The sequence below is a fragment of the Rhizomucor pusillus genome (assembly GCF_041956525.1).
Source record: "Rhizomucor pusillus strain CBS 183.67 unplaced genomic scaffold VTP01scaffold_9, whole genome shotgun sequence".
Classification (NCBI taxonomy): Eukaryota; Fungi; Mucoromycota; class Mucoromycetes; order Mucorales; family Lichtheimiaceae; genus Rhizomucor; species Rhizomucor pusillus.
This window is the reverse complement of record NW_027192151.1, coordinates 13,213-30,129: the sequence shown is the minus strand read 5'-3', so window position 1 is coordinate 30,129 and position 16,917 is coordinate 13,213. Positions and strand designations below refer to the sequence as shown.

Sequence of the window (16,917 nt, the reverse complement as noted above, 5' to 3'; positions counted from 1 at the left end):
CGAATCACTCAGTCGTCCGTCGTTCCTTCCCGCCTCTTTTTTATATTTTTTCCTTTTTTTTAATATCCTTACGCAACTCGATATGGAAGTACCTGCTGAAGTTCTTCAGCAACTGACACCAGTGCTGACAAGTCTCTTGTCGCCTGATAATGCTCAGAGGTATTGGCTTTGTATATGTGCGCGTGTGGCCCCCTCAGCAGCTGATGTAGAGACACTAGATCGGCAGCAGAGGCCCAGCTCAACGAGCAATGGGTCAAGCAGCAGCCAGACTTGCTGTTGGTCGGTTTGGCTCAATTCATTGCTCACAACAATGAAGTGCAGGTGAGCTGGAATATAGTCTCAGGACCCCTGACAACGCTCTAAAACACGGTTATCCGATTAGCTACGATCGCACTGCAGCGTCTTGTTACGTCGATTAGCCTTTAAGCAATTCACTTCTGCAACGGACCCTGAAGCCAGGCTCTGGGATTTGGTGCAGGAGCCTACTCGGGAGTCCGTGAAAGGGCTTTTGCTCGTTGCCCTCGCGAACGAGTCCGACCAGGGAACCAGGCACAAAGTTGCGGATACTATCGCTGAGGTCTCAAAGTCGGATATTATGGATGGAGGTAATGACTCAAAAACAATGAAGCTTATCGTTCTTCCTTTATGCAGAATTTTGCTGACCAGTTCACATTAGGTAAATGGAACGCGCTTCTATCAGCCCTCTTCGAATGCAGTCAATCCCCGAGCGCGGCACATCGCGAGTCCGCGTTTAGAATCTTCGCTGCTGTTCCCGAGCTTATTTCAAATCAGCACAACGATACCTTAAAGTCAGTTTTCATGAACAGCTTGACAGACGTTGAAAGCCAGGAGGTGAGGATGCAAACCTTTGAAGGGAGGATGAGGAGTGAGGTGTTGATAGTCTGGTTTCATTGCAGGTTCGATTGGAGGCTATGCGAGCTGCTGCAACGTACATCTGCCAAGCTGAACCGGAGACTCAAAAGAGCTTGGGCGCATTGATGCCGCAAATGTTGGAGGTTAGAATCTGCAGTTACACACGATTGGAATCATATGAGACAACGTATAAACTTTATATCTATAGACCTTAACACCCGTAATCAACGCCCGCGACGATGGCAAGCTTGTCGATGGTCTCGTTGTCTTGATCGATCTTGCCGACAATGCCCCCAGATTGTTCAAACCAGTTTTGCCAAACCTGCTTACTGTCATGGTCAACATTGCCAAGGATAAGGCATTTGAAGACAGAACTCGACAGACTTCCTTGGAACTTTTGTTGACTTTGGCCGAATCAGCTCCTGGTATGGCCAAAAAGTTGCCCAACTTTGCATCTGAAATTATCCCTGTCGCCTTGGAAATGACAACCGACATTGAGGACGAAGAGAGCTGGTACACTACCGATGATGTAAGCTTGACTGTTGTTTTCTAGCCGAGATCTCCAACCTTATCTTTATTTTATGCAGCTTGATGAGGATGACAATGAAGAAAATTACGTCGTCGGTGAAAGCACTCTTGACAGAATTGCTCGATGCCTTGGTGGCAAAGCAGTCGTTCCTGTCGCATTCCAATATATTCCACAGATGCTCCAGTCTGGTGAATGGCAACAACGGCGCGCTGCTTTGATGACAATCTCTTCTATCGGCGAAGGCTGTGAGAAGGTCATGAAACCAGAGCTCGGTAACATCATCCAAATGATCCTTCCATACTTTAAGGATCCTCATCCTCGCGTGCGGTACGCTGCTTGCAACGCAATCGGCCAAATGTGTACCGATTTTGCGCCCTACCTCCAAAAGTCATACCACCAAGCTGTCATCACCTCGCTTTTACCTCTTATGGATGATAACTCTCAACCTCGAGTGCAAGCTCACGCTGCTGCCGCCATGGTCAACTTTTGCGAAGAGACTGATAAGGCTACGATCGACCCATACCTGGATGCCATTTTTGAACGTCTCTTAATCCTCCTCAGAACTTCCAAGACTTACGTCCAGGAGCAGGCTATTACCACAATCGCCACAGTGGCAGACAGTGCCAAGGATAAGTTTGTCAAATATCACAATGTCATTATGCCATTGTTGCTCGATATCCTGCGTCAAGCATCCGACAAGCAATACCGCACTCTCCGCAGCAGAACCATCGAATGTGCTTCCTTGATCGGTCTTGCCATTGGCAAGGAAGGCTTCAGTCCTTATATCCAGACCTTCACTTCTCTCCTTGCAGAGATTCAGCAGTCTGTCACTGAACCTGATGATTCTCAGACACCTTACCTTCTTGCCGCCTGGGCTCGCATATGCAAGATGATGGGCGAAGACTTCTTACCCTTCCTCCCCAACATCATGCCACCATTGTTGCAGTCCGCTCGCTTGACTCCCGAATTTTCCTTTGTCGATCCTGAGGAAGAGGATGTTGAAGCCAAATATCCAACTGAAGAGGGTTGGGAGTTTGTCGGCATTAACGGACAACAGATCGGTATCAAGACTTCCGTTCTGGAAGAAAAGCATACAGCTATCGAAATGCTCCTCAACTACGCTCGCGACCTTGGTGCTGGTTTCTTGCCATATGTAGGCCAGGTTCTCGAAATTGCTCTGCCTTTGCTCAAGTTTTACTTCCACGATGGTGTTCGACACGCAGCTGCGGCACTTCTGCCACTTTTGCTTCGCGATGCAAAGTTGGCAAACGTCGCGCCCAACGAACTTGCCAACATGTGGCACACTATCTATGAAAAGGTCATCAAGCTGCTGCCAAACGAAGACGACATTTCCTTCCTTGCCCAGTTGTATTCTACTTTCTACGAATGTTTGGAAGTTTTGGGCGACAACTGCCTGCAAGCCAGCGAAATGGACTCATTCACAAGCGCCACAGAAGAACAGCTCAAGGGCTTCTTGACTCGCTTGACCGAGCGTGAGAAGGAAAAGCAGAGCAATGAAGACGAAGAGGTGGATGAAAACTTGGCTGAAGCAGAGGCTACCGACGAAGATGCTCTCAGCGAAGTAGCTCGCGCTCTGCAAACCATCTTCAAGACTCATTGCACTGGGTATCTGCCATTCTTTGAGCGTCTTTTGCCACTTATTGTTCAATTCATGAATCATCCAAGCATGTCCGCCCGACAGTTTGCTGTATGCATCTACGATGACTTGGTGGAATACCTCGGTCCCGCCTCGTTCAATTACTCGAATGTTTTCCTGCAGAGCATGATTAATGCCTTGCAGGACCCTGCACCGGAGGTACGTCAGGCAGCTGCCTACGGTATGGGTGTATGCGGCCAGTACGGTGGTGAGCAGTATGCCGATGCCTGCGCTACTGCATTGGAACCGCTGTTTGCGCTTATCAATGCACCGAACGCACGCGAGGAGGGCATTGTTTTTGTCACCGAAAATGCAATCTCTGCCGTTGCCAAAATCTGCAAGTTCAATTCATCAAAATTCAACACTGAGCCCGTTCTCTCAGCCTGGTTTGCATCCCTTCCAATTCTGAACGACGACCAAGAAGCCCCCTTGGTCTACTCATACTTGCTCGAACTTTTGAAGGCCGAGCATCCAAGCATCCTCGGCGCAGGCAACAGCAATGTTCCTCACCTCACAAAGATCTTTACGGATGTTTTGGCGGCAGATATCCTGTCACCTGAACTCGCACCTCAGATCGTCGACAGTCTCAAGATTATTCTGAACGGTGTAGACGAGAGCACGCGCAACCAGTTATGGAACTCTATTTCACCAGAAAACCGAGCCATCCTGCAAGAAAAGGGATACGTTTAAAAGATAATAATGAAAATTTTTAAGATAGATCCATATATATTCCATCCTATAACAACATGCTTTGCTTTTCTTCTCTCTCCCTCGTCCCTTCCCCTCCACCTTTACATCAGAATATATACTTTTTTCTTTTGCTTGTCTAGTTATTGACCCAAAATTTATCTTTTCTTACTCCTTGTTTGTCACGAACTAGTATTACCGGTACTAGTCTCTCTTCTATCTCTAAATCTACACAAACTGACTATCCAACAAGTAACCACGACAAAGCAAACAGTCAAATATTCGTGCCTGTCAAGAAAAATCAAAACTAGCTATATTTCGAGTGGGTTAAATACAAGTACATGTGTAAGGAGTATGACAACTTGGTGTTTGTATATCGTGTATGTCGTGTAGAGGCGTGTGTATGGTCGAGATATAAAGGTTAGGTGCGGGGAGAACGAACGCAAGTGTGTGGGAAGATGGGAGAATATGCGAGTGTATATGTAAAATGTATAAATCGTATAGGTTCGGAGTGGGAATGAGGGACTACTACATCTGTGCAAATTTGTGCAATAACAAGATGGAAATAAAAGGACACAGGATAAGGATGAGGAGGAGTAGGAGACGAGGATAGCAAACAGAATTGTCACCTCAAAGTAAGTAAGGAAAGAACAAGAAGAAACTTAATCAAACAGAGAGTGAGCGTTCAAGATTAGATATTCCACAACGGCATTCTTGTAACTCATATCCAAAAAGTCGCGGTTTGGATCTCTGTCACGCATCAGCGTTGGACCGAATACAAGCGCAAGGTTCTTGACTGTCATACGGTTCTCGCCGCTACGCTTGCTAACTCTGTAAAAAAAATGAACGGTTAATGAAAAGACGCCGCTTTTCAATCATTGCATTATTAGCTGGTTACCTTTGCAAGTGCTGCATCAAGACTTTGATGGTCTCATAGTTTGCTTTGGGCATGTCTGACAGCAGTGTGCGGAAATGCTCTGTCTTTTCTGGAGTGTTTTGCATAGCTAGAGGGGGAAAAAAAACGGAAGAAGATTAGCATCTCGAGCTCAATGGGAAACTAGTCGAATCAGATACTCACAAACACCATCAATGAGCTTTTGATAAGAGTCAAAGGTAAGCAAGGGATCAGGAAGCTCTCTAAAGTATTGCTTCAAGACACTGGTCACTGCACAAATATCATTGTATTCGTCCTCGTCCTGCAAATCAATGGTGCTACCGTTGCCCTGGTCGAAAGCAACCTGGATTGCACGCATCTGCGCAGCGCCGCCTGACTTGCGGTAGATGCCTTCGTAGTCCATACCGCGTGCCTCAACGGCTTCGATGCATTTACTGACGACCAACGGTACAGTGCCGCCTTCCAGGGACACCTGACTGGCAAGATCAGAGCCGAACATGGAGACTGAAAAGAAAAATCGTGTTAGTCATCGCATTCTATGCAACAGCAGCAGCAGCAGCTACACGTACCTAGCTTGGGTGCTTCGCCCTCAGAAAGTGGGCTTGAAAGATCGAGACTGCTTGTCGTAGCAGCAAAGCATCCCTGAGGAGTTTGCGCGAGGCATTTACCGTGTGTTACGAATCCACATCCTGGTTACGTTAATTCGAGTTGTTGTTAGCTTTGTGCAGCCGTCGTACACAGAATTCTTGCTTGCAATTACCTTGGCATCTGTATTCTGACAATCCCCAGATCTTCTCGCTGCACACACCACACTTTACAGGCCGCAGGAAACTTGTCGGCTGAAAAGAATGGGAGCCGTGATGCACGCTTGTCTGGGACTGCTTGGATCCCTGGCGCGCGTCGCGACGAGGTGGTTCGACGTAAGTACTAAGGCTTTGGCTGCTCACGCTTGCATTCGACAAGTTGTAAAAGCTACCGCCTTTGCCGCCGTCGTTGCTCAGGGATGGTTCTGTCCGGTTAGACTTGTTGAACCGGGTAAGCATATTAACTGCGTTCTTTTTGACCTTGAACAATTTGGGCGCTTGTGTTCCATTAAAACTGTCACGGGATGTCACTTTACGCTGTCCTCCAACAATAATGCTGGCCTCGGAAGGCTCTCTTTGCATCGGCGGTGCTGCTGGAGGTGGAGGGGAAGAGCTCGAAGACTTTAATTCGCTCGATACAGACGCCGCAGGGTGCAAGAATGATGTACCAGCCATCACCGCTGCAGCTTCGCGCTCGCGCTCTGTCACACGTCGAGACAGATCGTTGTTCATCGATGTAAGCTCGGCGTTCTGTGTGTTGAGCATAATCATCTCGTTAATCACTTCGTCGCGGATTTTGCCGAGCTGCCGAGTCTCCGCCTTTAGTGAATCTCTTTCGGCTATCAGTGATTTTATCTCGGTTGACAATGCCTTTGCAAGTTCTTCGCCCTTGGATGTCGAACCATTCGTGCTAAATGAGAATTGAATTAACAAATGATTATCCAGCAAAAAAGTTACTACTAACCTTGCAAGTCCAGCTTGCTTTTGTTTGTACAGATTGGCAATATCAGCCGAGAGCGTGTCGCGGAAACTCTGGAGTTCCTTGCATGTTCTTTCTAGATCGTAGCGAAGCTGTGCGGCGCGGTCGAGCTCTTCCTTGCTCAACGTGTTAAACTCTCGAGTACTCAGCATCCGTGCTTGCTGGTAGACAGTCACTTGATGTCGAAGTTGCGCTATCGTGTTTTCATGCTGTTGGCGCAGCGCCACTTCTTTGGTAAACTCGTCTTTAGCACGAGTAAATTCATCCAATGCACGTTTGCTTGCATCCTAACACGGATAGCTAAATTTAGCTTTCCCCCGTGCACCCACCAATTTTTTCTCCTACCATTACATTCGTCTTACCTTAATTTTATTGAAGCTTCCAGTTAATTCCGCAAGCTTCGCATTCGATGCCTTGAGTTCCGCCTTGAGTTTCGCGACCGATTCTCTGTCTGTAGGAACATCGTTTTCAGAGTCTAGATCGAACGACGAAGCAGCCGAGTTTGCAGTTGTTGCTTTCCACGAGGGCGGCAATGGAAAATCTGCGACGCTCGCGCTGCTCTGGTTGGTCTGCCTGTAGAGCGAGGATGCCAGCAACTCGGTAGCCTTGCTGATTTTTGAAGCAATAGCAGATGCCGGATGCCGTTCGCTGCTGTTATTGTTGTTGTTGTATTTGCTGGCTTTAATGGTTGCATTGCGATCCAAACTACTGTAATTGCTACTGCTTGTTGTGTTTGTAAACAAGTTTGCACCTAGGGATTTCGTCAGGTCTGAAATATCGCTCGAATCATTGTCAAAGAACGAAAGATTGAGAGAAGGTATGTCTGAGGTATCCAACGTGACAGACGAGCTGGAACTGCCGATTTCGGGTTTGGATGGTGGTAATACAATGTCTGTTTGCTGTAAAGATACACAAGAACTGGCCGCTGAAGGGATCGATGTAAGGCGTGTGCCAACAGATGGCCCAGTTGAAATGCTGTCTGCTGAGAGAGGTGGAGTAGGCGAAGATTTTGGATGCAAACACGGTTCTGAAGACGACGGTGTCAGACTAGGAAGTTGCCTTGTCTTCTCGTTGCGTCCGCTCTTGGTAGTTGCTTCAACGGAGCTGCTGCGTGACCGGGAAGGTGTAGGAGGTCTTTTTCCTGGATCCTCCGAATGATCAAACCGTGAGTGATCTCTTCTCGGGGGTATCTGAGGCGCCGGAGGAGGAGAAGGAAATTCATCGACAGGGCTAGAAAGTGCCTTTTGAATCTGGACGTAATCCGATACTAACTGAGCATCCAGTATTCTGCTGGTTCTGGACGCTGCTGCTGTCGATGGTCTGGGAGATGTTTGCTGTTGCTGCTGCAGTTTAAGGAATATATTCTATTTAGTACATCATAAAGCAACGCAGTCTTCGCAACCAATACCTTTGGAGGCGCAGCGGGTAGGCTCTTTTCTTTGGTGTGCTTTTCTTTGGTGTGCTCTTGCTGCTTTCTTTTAGCCTTTTCCTTCTCCTCTTTGCGCCGCTGCCGTTCTTGCTTGTGGCGCTCGTAGCAAGGTGTACAGTAGATGCCCTTTACAGATCAAAGTTAGCATTCGAACGTATTTTCTCATCTGCTGTCTTGCCCATCTTACTTTGCTCGTCTGTGTAAACACCAGATCTTCTATAGGATTCTGGCACAGTATGCATCTGAAGCATTTGGCATGGTATGCCTCTTCGCCTATACAAGGGATGACGATCAATTTCAGGGTCATGCTCCCGAAATGCAAATGTGCGTTTCAAATTTTATACCTATCATCACCGCCTCGTCTTTAATGGTAGTTTTGCACGATACGCATACGTATGAGCAATCTGGGCACACGGGTCGACCATCAGTGAGAAGGAGAAGGTTGGTATTGTAATCGACGGGTCGCTTGCACTTTGCGCACGAAAAGCTATTTAATGATATTTTGCACGTCAGCTTTCCATTGCAGTCCGCTGTACGCAAAAAAGGACCTACCATCCCAGGTGATAAAGAGCGTCGCCAAAGGAAATGACTGAGTCTTCATTGAACGGCAATTTGCAACCGGCGCAGGTGGGCGCCATCGTGTCTTGTTGAAAGTAAGTCATGGCGGCGTAAGCGGTTAAGTAATACTTGTCGGCACTTTGCTAGACCCCAAGCTTGCGTTTGTGCTTGGGTCAACAGACTGGACTCGTCCGTGCAAGGAAAAGAGAGAGTGAGAGAGAGAGAGAAAGAGAGAGGGAGAGGAAAGCTCGTTGGATATTAAAAGTACTGCTCTTATGAAGAGCACCAGCCTGTGCAACCGACAAGTTTGAGCTCGTATCCTATTCAGGCAAGTCTCCAACCTCTGAATGTCTTTGCGCAACGCGACACAAGACAGCGGCTTCTCGGGCCAATCATCGTGTCCCAAATGAGGATTTTTAGGCTGGTACACAGAAACCCTAATGGCAGGCGCCCATTACACGACTTAATTCTTTGCATATCGCCAATCCAGACCTCTTCTTTCAATTAATCTAATGGTTTTTTTTTTACCTTTTTCCTACCTTTTGCTTACCATTTCGGCGCTGCGATCCACGGTATGTAATAGTTTAAATTTTTTGTCTTCGCGTAACAGTTTTCATAGCATTCCAGTCGGTAGGTTTCAGTGCGGGACCGAATGTAAATGCAGGGCCCGGCGGCCCATCATTACCATCACTCAGCGGCGATCAGCGATGAATGCTACTTTTTTACCGAAAGCAGAGTGGTCCACCTCTTCAAGAGCAATGGGCCATAAAACCTTGAGTAACAGAAGGCTTCGTATTTGACAGCTCCGCTGTGCTAAAGCGGCCCAAAAGAAAAGAAGCTGTGTGTTATATTACATCGTTTATTGCCTGCAATTTCTGCTTATCCCAATAGTGCGTTATCGATGAGTCGATCGGTTCCTGATCGAAAACTTCCAACGCTTGCAACAATACAACATATTGCTACTAGCCAGTCGCCCGCACATCCCCGCTCTCCTGCATCTATCATGTCCAGGCAAGCAATGAAACTCTGCGATCTTACAACTGCTGCTCTTGCTATTACTAAAGAAGAATTTAATACTTGCGTTTTCTCACTCATAAATCGAGTAAATATTATACATTATCCATCAGCTGGATTTTGACTAAATTTGTCCAAAAATTACTTTGTTACGGCAGCATGCGATCTGATGGTCGACACGTTTATTGTCACATTGAAGAACAATGTCAATGAAAAAGGGAGCGCGGGGGCCTGATGCTTTCGGCGGAGGTTAATGTGGCTGCTGCTGAACGAATGCTGAATACAGCGCTGTACCTGAATTGTTTTTCAACGATCTCCGGATCGATCAAACTGCCACAATGACTGACAGCGATTTCTCGCGGGCCTGCGCCGTTGGCCTGCTCACAGAGGAGTACTTTGACAATATTGACACGTTTACTGCCGAGGCAACCGAAGCTGGTCACAACTTTATCGTCACACCGATTGTGCACCCTACGTACAGCCGAGTTCTCAAAGCTGGCAATGAATGGCGTGACAACCCGGTGTACAGCAGAGACGATCTCGTGTTGAAGGCTGCCAGTAAGTGGTTTAAGATAGTGCTTCTGTTGTGAGGAACATTTAGCTCAGTATTTCCTTGAGACTGGTCGGACGTCACTGTGGGTATTCTTTCAAACTGGCTTGAGCTTGATGCCGAAGATCAGCAGACGCGTGTCAACTCGGAATTGGTAATACCGGATCAAACACTTTAAAAATGGTATAAAGTATTCATTAGATTTACAGGCACTTAGACAAGAACTGGCTTGGGCCTGCCACTTGAATCTGTATGCTGTTATGCTGCCCACGCTATTTTCCGGTAGCAATGCCAATCTGGCTCGGATTTTGAGCCACGCTGTGGAGTCGATGACATGCACGCAGGTACAGGAGAGAATGGTTTGATGATATACAAGTATAGGATTTAACATTGTTTCGTAGATGTGGATCAGGGTTCCTGTCGCAGATCTTGAGGATTTGGAAGGCAACATTACCTGGAAATACTGGAACAAGCTGAAATCATTGGCAGATCTTCATCCCAAAATACATATTGGTTGGTTGGAAAAGTTTGAAATGTCAAGCATAAATGCATGCCTAACAATAGCATCTGGTAGCATTGGAGCTGACAGCACCGCTGCCATCCGACGACAAGCTACTGGATATATGGTTAGCAGAGCCCGTGAAGGCTGTGATTGTTCCCGCAGAAATATTTGTGAGCAACGCTAAAGGATATCCCGTCTTGAATAAGCGACATCAGGCCTTCGTCAAAAAGTTGATGCACAGGGTATATGCTTTGCAGAATATGCCAACGTTAGTAGTCCCTCCAACTGATGCCCCGCATAGATGCAACCTCAAATGATTGTGACCGTTCCTCCAACACAGCTCCACCCTTCAGCTACCTCTTCATCCTACCAAGAATATATCCGATACCTCAACCGCAATCTGCCAGAGTTAAACGATGTAGAAAAGTTTGCAGCCGGATATCAAGATTACCTACAATCACCGCTGCAGCCATTGATGGATAATCTAGACAATTCCATGTATGAGACTTTTGAAAAGGATCCAGTCAAGTATCAAGAGTATGAGAAAGTAAGAGAAGTGTAGCTACGTTGTAACATATCTCCATTCTGAACAATGATGGTGTCAGGCGGTCTACCATGCGCTCTTGGATCGTGTAGAGCACGGTTCGGACTATGTAACGTAAGTGCAAAGACAATAGACCGTCCAAACTTGTTGTTGACTTGTGTTTTCAAAGCACAATCATGGTCGTAGGTGCTGGACGAGGTCCCCTAGTAAATTGCTGTCTGCGTGCTGCTGAAAAGGCCGATCGTAAAGTTCATTTATATGCCGTGGAAAAGAATCCTAATGCCTTCGTAACGTAAGATATATATAGCTTATTTTGTCCGAAATCAGTGGCTAAACTCATCCCATGGATGCAGATTACAGAACGCCAAAGCCGAGATCTGGCATGACCGGGTCACGCTTGTTTTTGCAGATATGCGAAAATGGAAGCCTAAGCGACAGGTTCGTCATCATCGTTGGTTCCCAGTATCGTGGTAATGCTCACATGCTTCTTCCTCTCTCGCACAGTGCGATATCCTCGTCAGTGAGTTGCTCGGCTCATTTGGAGATAATGAATTGTCACCAGAATGTCTCGACGGCGCACAGAAATTCCTAAAACGTGGGTCGCCGTTAGGCAAATGAAAAGATAGAGTTTAGGATTAATGAATTCTTTATTGCAGCTGATGGAATCTCCATTCCATCTTCGTACACTGCATACGTCGCACCTCTTGCATCGACCAAATTGTACAACGAAGTGGCTGCATACAAAGACTTGCAGCACTTTGAGACGCCTTACGTCGTCATGTTCCAGCAAGTTTGCGAACTATCGGGACCAAAGCCATTGTGGACCTTTGAGCATCCCAACAAGGCTGTACCCAAAGACGAGAACCCTTCGAACAACCTTCACAATGTGCGCTACGCTCAGGTGAACTTTAAAAACGATGGCCAAGATACAGTTATGCATGGAATTGCCGGCTATTTTGAGGCTGTGCTTTACAAGAACGTCATGATTTCCATCCATCCAGAGACACATTCTCCAGATATGTTCAGCTGGTTCCCAATCTTCTTTCCTCTAAGGACACCGCTGCAAGTACCCAAGGGGGCGACTATTACTCTCGACTTTTGGCGTGCTACCGATGCCAAGAAGGTGTGGTATGAATGGAGTGCGTGCGTGGAAGCTGGTCACGATGTTTGCATTGCACCTATCCACAATGTGGGAGGTCGGTCATACTGGGTCGGCTTGTAAAGAAGTCCGTGCAACGGTAAACAGGGAAACCTTATCATTGCAGAAAATTGGAGACCCGAATCTTACCATGATTACTGTTGTATACACATACTCATACACACACACGCACACACACGAATGTCACGCTAGCATTGGTAACTCTCTGTACCATGCGCAGAAAAATAAAGAACAATCTGCCTGTCTTCCAAGCAGGATGCGCTGCACCTTGACATTATGGAATGCATGACACTCAGGGGCCAATGACGACAAGACGTCCCAAATCCGGTTAGCTGTCTCCAGAAAGTCAAAATGAAGCCAATAACCTTGATTGAAGGAATTCGTTCTTGCTGTTGTTCCCTTTTTCTTTTTGCTATGCAGACTCCCAAATACCCCGAGCCGATACCGGACGAAACGATTGCGAATCTTGTACACCAGCACTTGGTGACAGACTCTCCACCTTCAGAACAACAGAGTGACAGCAACCACCAGGCTGACTGCAGTGCACTATCACGGTCCGAATACTCCGGGCGACCGACCGAGGAGATCGCCATACCCTACCATTTACCAGGTGTCGCCATCACTCACGACATTTACACGCATGCAAACAGCCTTATAGCGTCTGGGTCTCTTCAGCGCAGCAAGTCCACGGCCGATCTGAACGTCAGAGGCGGCAAGCTTTTGCACAAGGACGACCTTGAGAACGACCCAGTTATGGAGAACTTGACAAAACCTGGTGGGTTCCGGAGGTATCATGTGCAGCAACAACAACAACAACAACAACAAAGAAGCGACTCGGATAGTCCCTCGGAAGTTGACGACACTGACTCGCCTGCATTTTCACAATTATTCCGGCCACTCTCGGTGTCTTCCATGGCATCCACCAACTACTCTGCTCTGCTCAGGTCAGACTCGGTAGCAAAGACAGCGACGATTGATTCCCTTCGTAATATCCCGACGCGGCATTTCTTGGAATACTTGGCTATCACATCTGTCCTCGATCGATTCGCGGGTGAAGACCTGTCGGATTCGGAAGACGAGGATGAAAGCGAAGAGAATGCTCCGCTCCTGGATCCGCAGCAGCGCAAGAAACGACGAGCAGCATTGTGGAAGAAGCGCCGGCGTCTCCTTAGTGGTGGCAACGGAGACGACTATTCATCTTTGGAAACAGCCGAGCGAGGTAGCAAAAACAAAGCGAATGCGTTCAAGACAGCGCTTTTGCTTTTCAAAGCGTTTATCAGCAGCGGTATTTTGTTCTTGCCAAAGGCATTCTCGAACGGCGGCCTCGGGTTTTCCATTGTGACTCTATATTTCATGGGCGCCATCTCGCTGTATTGTTTCTTGCTGCTGCTGGAATGCAAAGAGCAGCTGCATGGAAGTTACGGTGACATTGGCGGGGCTCTGTATGGGCCCTGGATGCGCCGACTCGTTCTATTTTCCATCGCCATCTCCCAGGTAACCTCAATGTGTAGCCAATGTATGCATCTTGTTAATCGAAAATTGCATTTGTTACAGCTCGGTTTCACCTGCGGTGGAACCATATTTATTGTACAGAACATTGCTCAGGCTGTGCGTTCGCTTTCACACCATGCCATTCAACTCAACACTGACAAACTCTTGATTTTGGTCGCCGCGTTGTTGATGCCTCTTGTGCTTATCCGGAACATTGCAAAACTTTCACCAGCTGCTTTGTCTGCAGATATTTTAATCGTACTGGGCTTGCTGATTTTATTGGCATGCGATGTCTACCAAATATTTGTATTGAACACTGCAGATGGTGTACCAACCGTCGGTCCAGACATCCAATGGTGGCTCAACCCGACTGCCTACCCCGTATTTATTGGCACCGCCGTCTACTCATTTGAAGGCATTGGGCTTATTATCCCTATCTGCGATGCCATGGAGAAACCAAAGCAGTTCCCCATGGTCCTGACAGCTACCATGATATTTATCGCAACCGTACTGTGTGCGGTCGGTTCTCTGGGCTACCTCGCATTCGGCAGCAACGTCCAGACGGTGGCGTTGCTCAACCTTCCCGAAGGTCCCTTGGGAAGCACTGTCCAGCTTGGATACGCACTCGCGGTCCATTTGACAAACCCTCTTGCATTGTTTCCAACCATCCGTATTGTCGAGCAGGCTCTATTTGGAGAGAAAACCGGAAAGCACAATCCAAGCATCAAATGGCAAAAGAATGCCTTGCGTTGCTCCGTTGTGATCACGTGCGCATTGATCGCTTGGGGCGGTGCGAACGACTTGGACAAGTTCATCAGCTTAATTGGATCAATATGTTGCTGTAAGTTTCGTATAGAGTGGGTTTTTCTCTTGTTCAAATTCCTCACATAACGGTAACTAGGTCCACTGAGTCTCATATTCCCGCCTCTATTCCACCTCCATTTACCGACGACAAAGGCGTACCAGCGATGGGTTGACCAGCTGCTCATAACCTTTGGTGTCGTTGTGATGATTTTCACACTGTGGAACACATCTAAGCAGTGGGGCTCAGAGACTTGAAGATATCAATATTGAAACAAAACATGTAGATATATCCAATCCACACTTTCAAATTTTGGCTCTTCCCTCCCCCCCACATTCGACCTAGACGAATATATAACTCATCTCTTGTCTAAAGCTAAACTTTATCTCAAGTAATATAGCAAAAAAGGTTGTTTCCGCATTGCCGGTTTGATTGTGGGTTTGTCCGCGACATCGCAAGCAAAAGAAATAAGACGGCATGTTGGCTGCCTGTACGATGCTGACCGAGTTATGGGAATTGGCCGATGAAGTGCATACGGCCTTTGCGCGTTTCCTGTTGGCTGAACTTTAAATATGCACACAATCAATGTTGTCAGTGTGGGCCGCCACGTGCATTATACGCGTCGTGAAGTGCTCTTTTTTGTAACCTGCCTCACATCCAGGAACTTCCCAGGGACCAGAAACCTGGGAATATGGCTTCCGCTCCCTTTGTTTTCTTTTTTAAGACTTTCTTTTTCTCCTTGTTCTTTTACAATCTTGTTTCTCCTCTATCTAGGAAAATAATACATATATGGACGAAAAAGTACTAGATATTGCAACAGAAATCAAGGAGAAGATCGTGATTGAGGAGCAGCGCTCTGTCGTTGACAGCAGCAGCAGCAACGAGGATGTGCAGGCAAAGGCATTTTCGCAAAAGTTATCCTTGGTATTTGCCAGCATAGCCCTTGGATCAGATGGCTACCTCGCCAATGTTATCTCTGCAGTCAACAGCTGCCTAGAAAAGATATACGGCGATTCGTACGACAGCACAATGTCGACAAGAGTCAGCAATGCTATGCTAATTGGTGATATTGTCGGTCAAGTCGGGTTTGGTCTCATCATCGACAGACTGGGCCGCAAATTCGGTATCGTTCTGTACTGCCATTGTCATGCTGGTAACGTTTATTTGCTGTGTTGTATAGATCACAACAAATTTACTTAATATCCACGATTTCACTAGGGTGTTGCGCTATCTACTGCTTCTAGCGGACTCAATCCTCTTGGCCCCCTTTGGATGCTGGTTATCAGTAGAGGCTTAACTGGAGTCGGCGTTGGTGTACGTTGTCGCGATGCATGGAAAGTTCCTCCTGGTAGACAACTGACAATCTATCTGCGTCTCTAGGGTGAATATCCTTGCTCCTCCGTCTCTGCTGGCGAAGCTGCAGAGGAATCCGGTCGCAGCCGCGGCTTTTGGCTTATTGTCAGCGGAAACTTTATCATCGAGTAAGTCCAGATCAGTTTATAGAATTCTTCATCTTTTTACTAACTGCAGGATGCTAGCGTCGGCTTCGCAGTAGGAACAATAGTACCTGTCATTCTGCTGGCCATCTGCGGCGAAGATGCACTTGAAGTCGTATGGCGTCTGTCACTGGGACTCGGCCTGGTATTACCGGCCAGCGTATTATATTTCCGTCTGAAAATGCTCAACTCTGATATGTATCGTCGCGAAGCACTGCGGAGGAACATTCCTTACGGTCTCATCATCAAGAAGTATTGGCGGAACCTCCTAGTCACTGGCTTCATCTGGTTCTTGTACGACTTTGTCTCATATTCGTTTGGTATCTTTTCAGACACCATCTTGTCTCTTGCCAACCCGTCTGGATCGCTTCTCTCCACTTTTGAGTGGAACATTGTGCTCAACGTATTTTATCCGTTTGGTGCGATCACCGGCGCCTTCTTGGTCGATCCTCTGGGACGCAAGACGACCATGGCTTCCGGCTTCTTCATCCAAGCTGGTCTTGGTATCATCATAGGAGCCTTGGCGCCTCAACTCGCTGGTATCTTTCCATTATTCGTTATCCTCTATGGCTTCTTCCTGTTCTTTGGTGAAATGGGTCCTGGTGACTGCACCATCTTGATTTCGGCAGAAATGTATCCAACCGCTATCCGTGGCACCATGTACGGTCTCTCGGCCGCTCTGGGCAAAGCCGGTGCAGCCGTAGGAACACAAGTGTTCAAGCCAATCCTGGCAGCCCTCGAAGATCGCACGGGTGATGTCCTCAAGGCACAAGGATATATATTTATTATCGGCCCTTGTATCAGTATCCTCGGTGGTATTCTCATTGTTCTATTTGTAGTATATATCCTTCTACATGTCACCTTTTTGCTAACCAGCCGAGAAAACAACTAGGTGCCTCAAATGAATAAGCAGCAAATGGCACATCAGGACACAGAGTTCCGCCAATATCTTAAAGAAAACGGTTACGATATCTCTCAACTTGGTATTCATGCTTCAGCGGATCAGATCGTTGAAAAGGAAACGGTCACTCACAAGCAGTGAAGAAGCAGCATATCGTAGCTAATTGAATTGATGTTATTTGACTATGACCCCGCATGTCTTCTCCAGGTAGTAGCACTCGGCTTTCTCTATAGGTTTGTAAAAGTTTGTATTTTAATCATATAATTA

The 16,917-nt window shown here is 47.2% G+C and overlaps 5 protein-coding genes across 5 annotated transcripts; 4 read left to right on the top strand and 1 right to left on the bottom strand.

Annotated features, from left to right (window-relative positions):
- Window positions 1-82: 82 nt before the first annotated feature.
- Window positions 83-3,749, top strand: VTP01DRAFT_10482 (uncharacterized protein; the record flags this gene model as incomplete). Its single annotated transcript, XM_069378849.1, has 7 exons — window positions 83-159; window positions 219-321; window positions 383-605; window positions 677-852; window positions 918-1,016; window positions 1,082-1,402; window positions 1,461-3,749. The coding sequence occupies 7 exons, from the start codon at window positions 83-85 to the stop codon at window positions 3,747-3,749; spliced, it is 3,288 nt and encodes a 1,095-aa protein (XP_069238882.1).
- Window positions 3,750-4,408: 659 nt separating this feature from the next.
- VTP01DRAFT_10481 (uncharacterized protein) lies at window positions 4,409-8,295 on the bottom strand (the record flags this gene model as incomplete). Its single annotated transcript, XM_069378848.1, has 11 exons — window positions 4,409-4,577; window positions 4,645-4,750; window positions 4,825-5,145; window positions 5,211-5,330; window positions 5,402-6,135; window positions 6,190-6,491; window positions 6,567-7,547; window positions 7,613-7,759; window positions 7,821-7,906; window positions 7,978-8,120; window positions 8,186-8,295. 11 exons carry the CDS (start codon window positions 8,293-8,295, stop codon window positions 4,409-4,411), a joined length of 3,219 nt encoding a protein of 1,072 aa, XP_069238881.1.
- Window positions 8,296-9,543: 1,248 nt separating this feature from the next.
- On the top strand, window positions 9,544-12,023 carry VTP01DRAFT_10480 (uncharacterized protein; the record flags this gene model as incomplete). Its single annotated transcript, XM_069378847.1, has 11 exons — window positions 9,544-9,763; window positions 9,824-9,909; window positions 9,965-10,099; window positions 10,157-10,268; window positions 10,330-10,499; window positions 10,559-10,804; window positions 10,863-10,915; window positions 10,971-11,093; window positions 11,155-11,239; window positions 11,306-11,396; window positions 11,458-12,023. 11 exons carry the CDS (start codon window positions 9,544-9,546, stop codon window positions 12,021-12,023), a joined length of 1,887 nt encoding a protein of 628 aa, XP_069238880.1.
- Window positions 12,024-12,374: 351 nt separating this feature from the next.
- On the top strand, window positions 12,375-14,510 carry VTP01DRAFT_10479 (uncharacterized protein; the record flags this gene model as incomplete). The annotated part of the gene is made up of 3 exons (XM_069378845.1): window positions 12,375-13,454; window positions 13,515-14,292; window positions 14,353-14,510. 3 exons carry the CDS (start codon window positions 12,375-12,377, stop codon window positions 14,508-14,510), a joined length of 2,016 nt encoding a protein of 671 aa, XP_069238879.1.
- Window positions 14,511-15,042: 532 nt separating this feature from the next.
- VTP01DRAFT_10478 (uncharacterized protein) lies at window positions 15,043-16,791 on the top strand (the record flags this gene model as incomplete). Its single annotated transcript, XM_069378844.1, has 5 exons — window positions 15,043-15,411; window positions 15,472-15,567; window positions 15,634-15,734; window positions 15,792-16,587; window positions 16,642-16,791. The coding sequence occupies 5 exons, from the start codon at window positions 15,043-15,045 to the stop codon at window positions 16,789-16,791; spliced, it is 1,512 nt and encodes a 503-aa protein (XP_069238878.1).
- Between the last annotated feature and the right edge of the window lie 126 nt (window positions 16,792-16,917).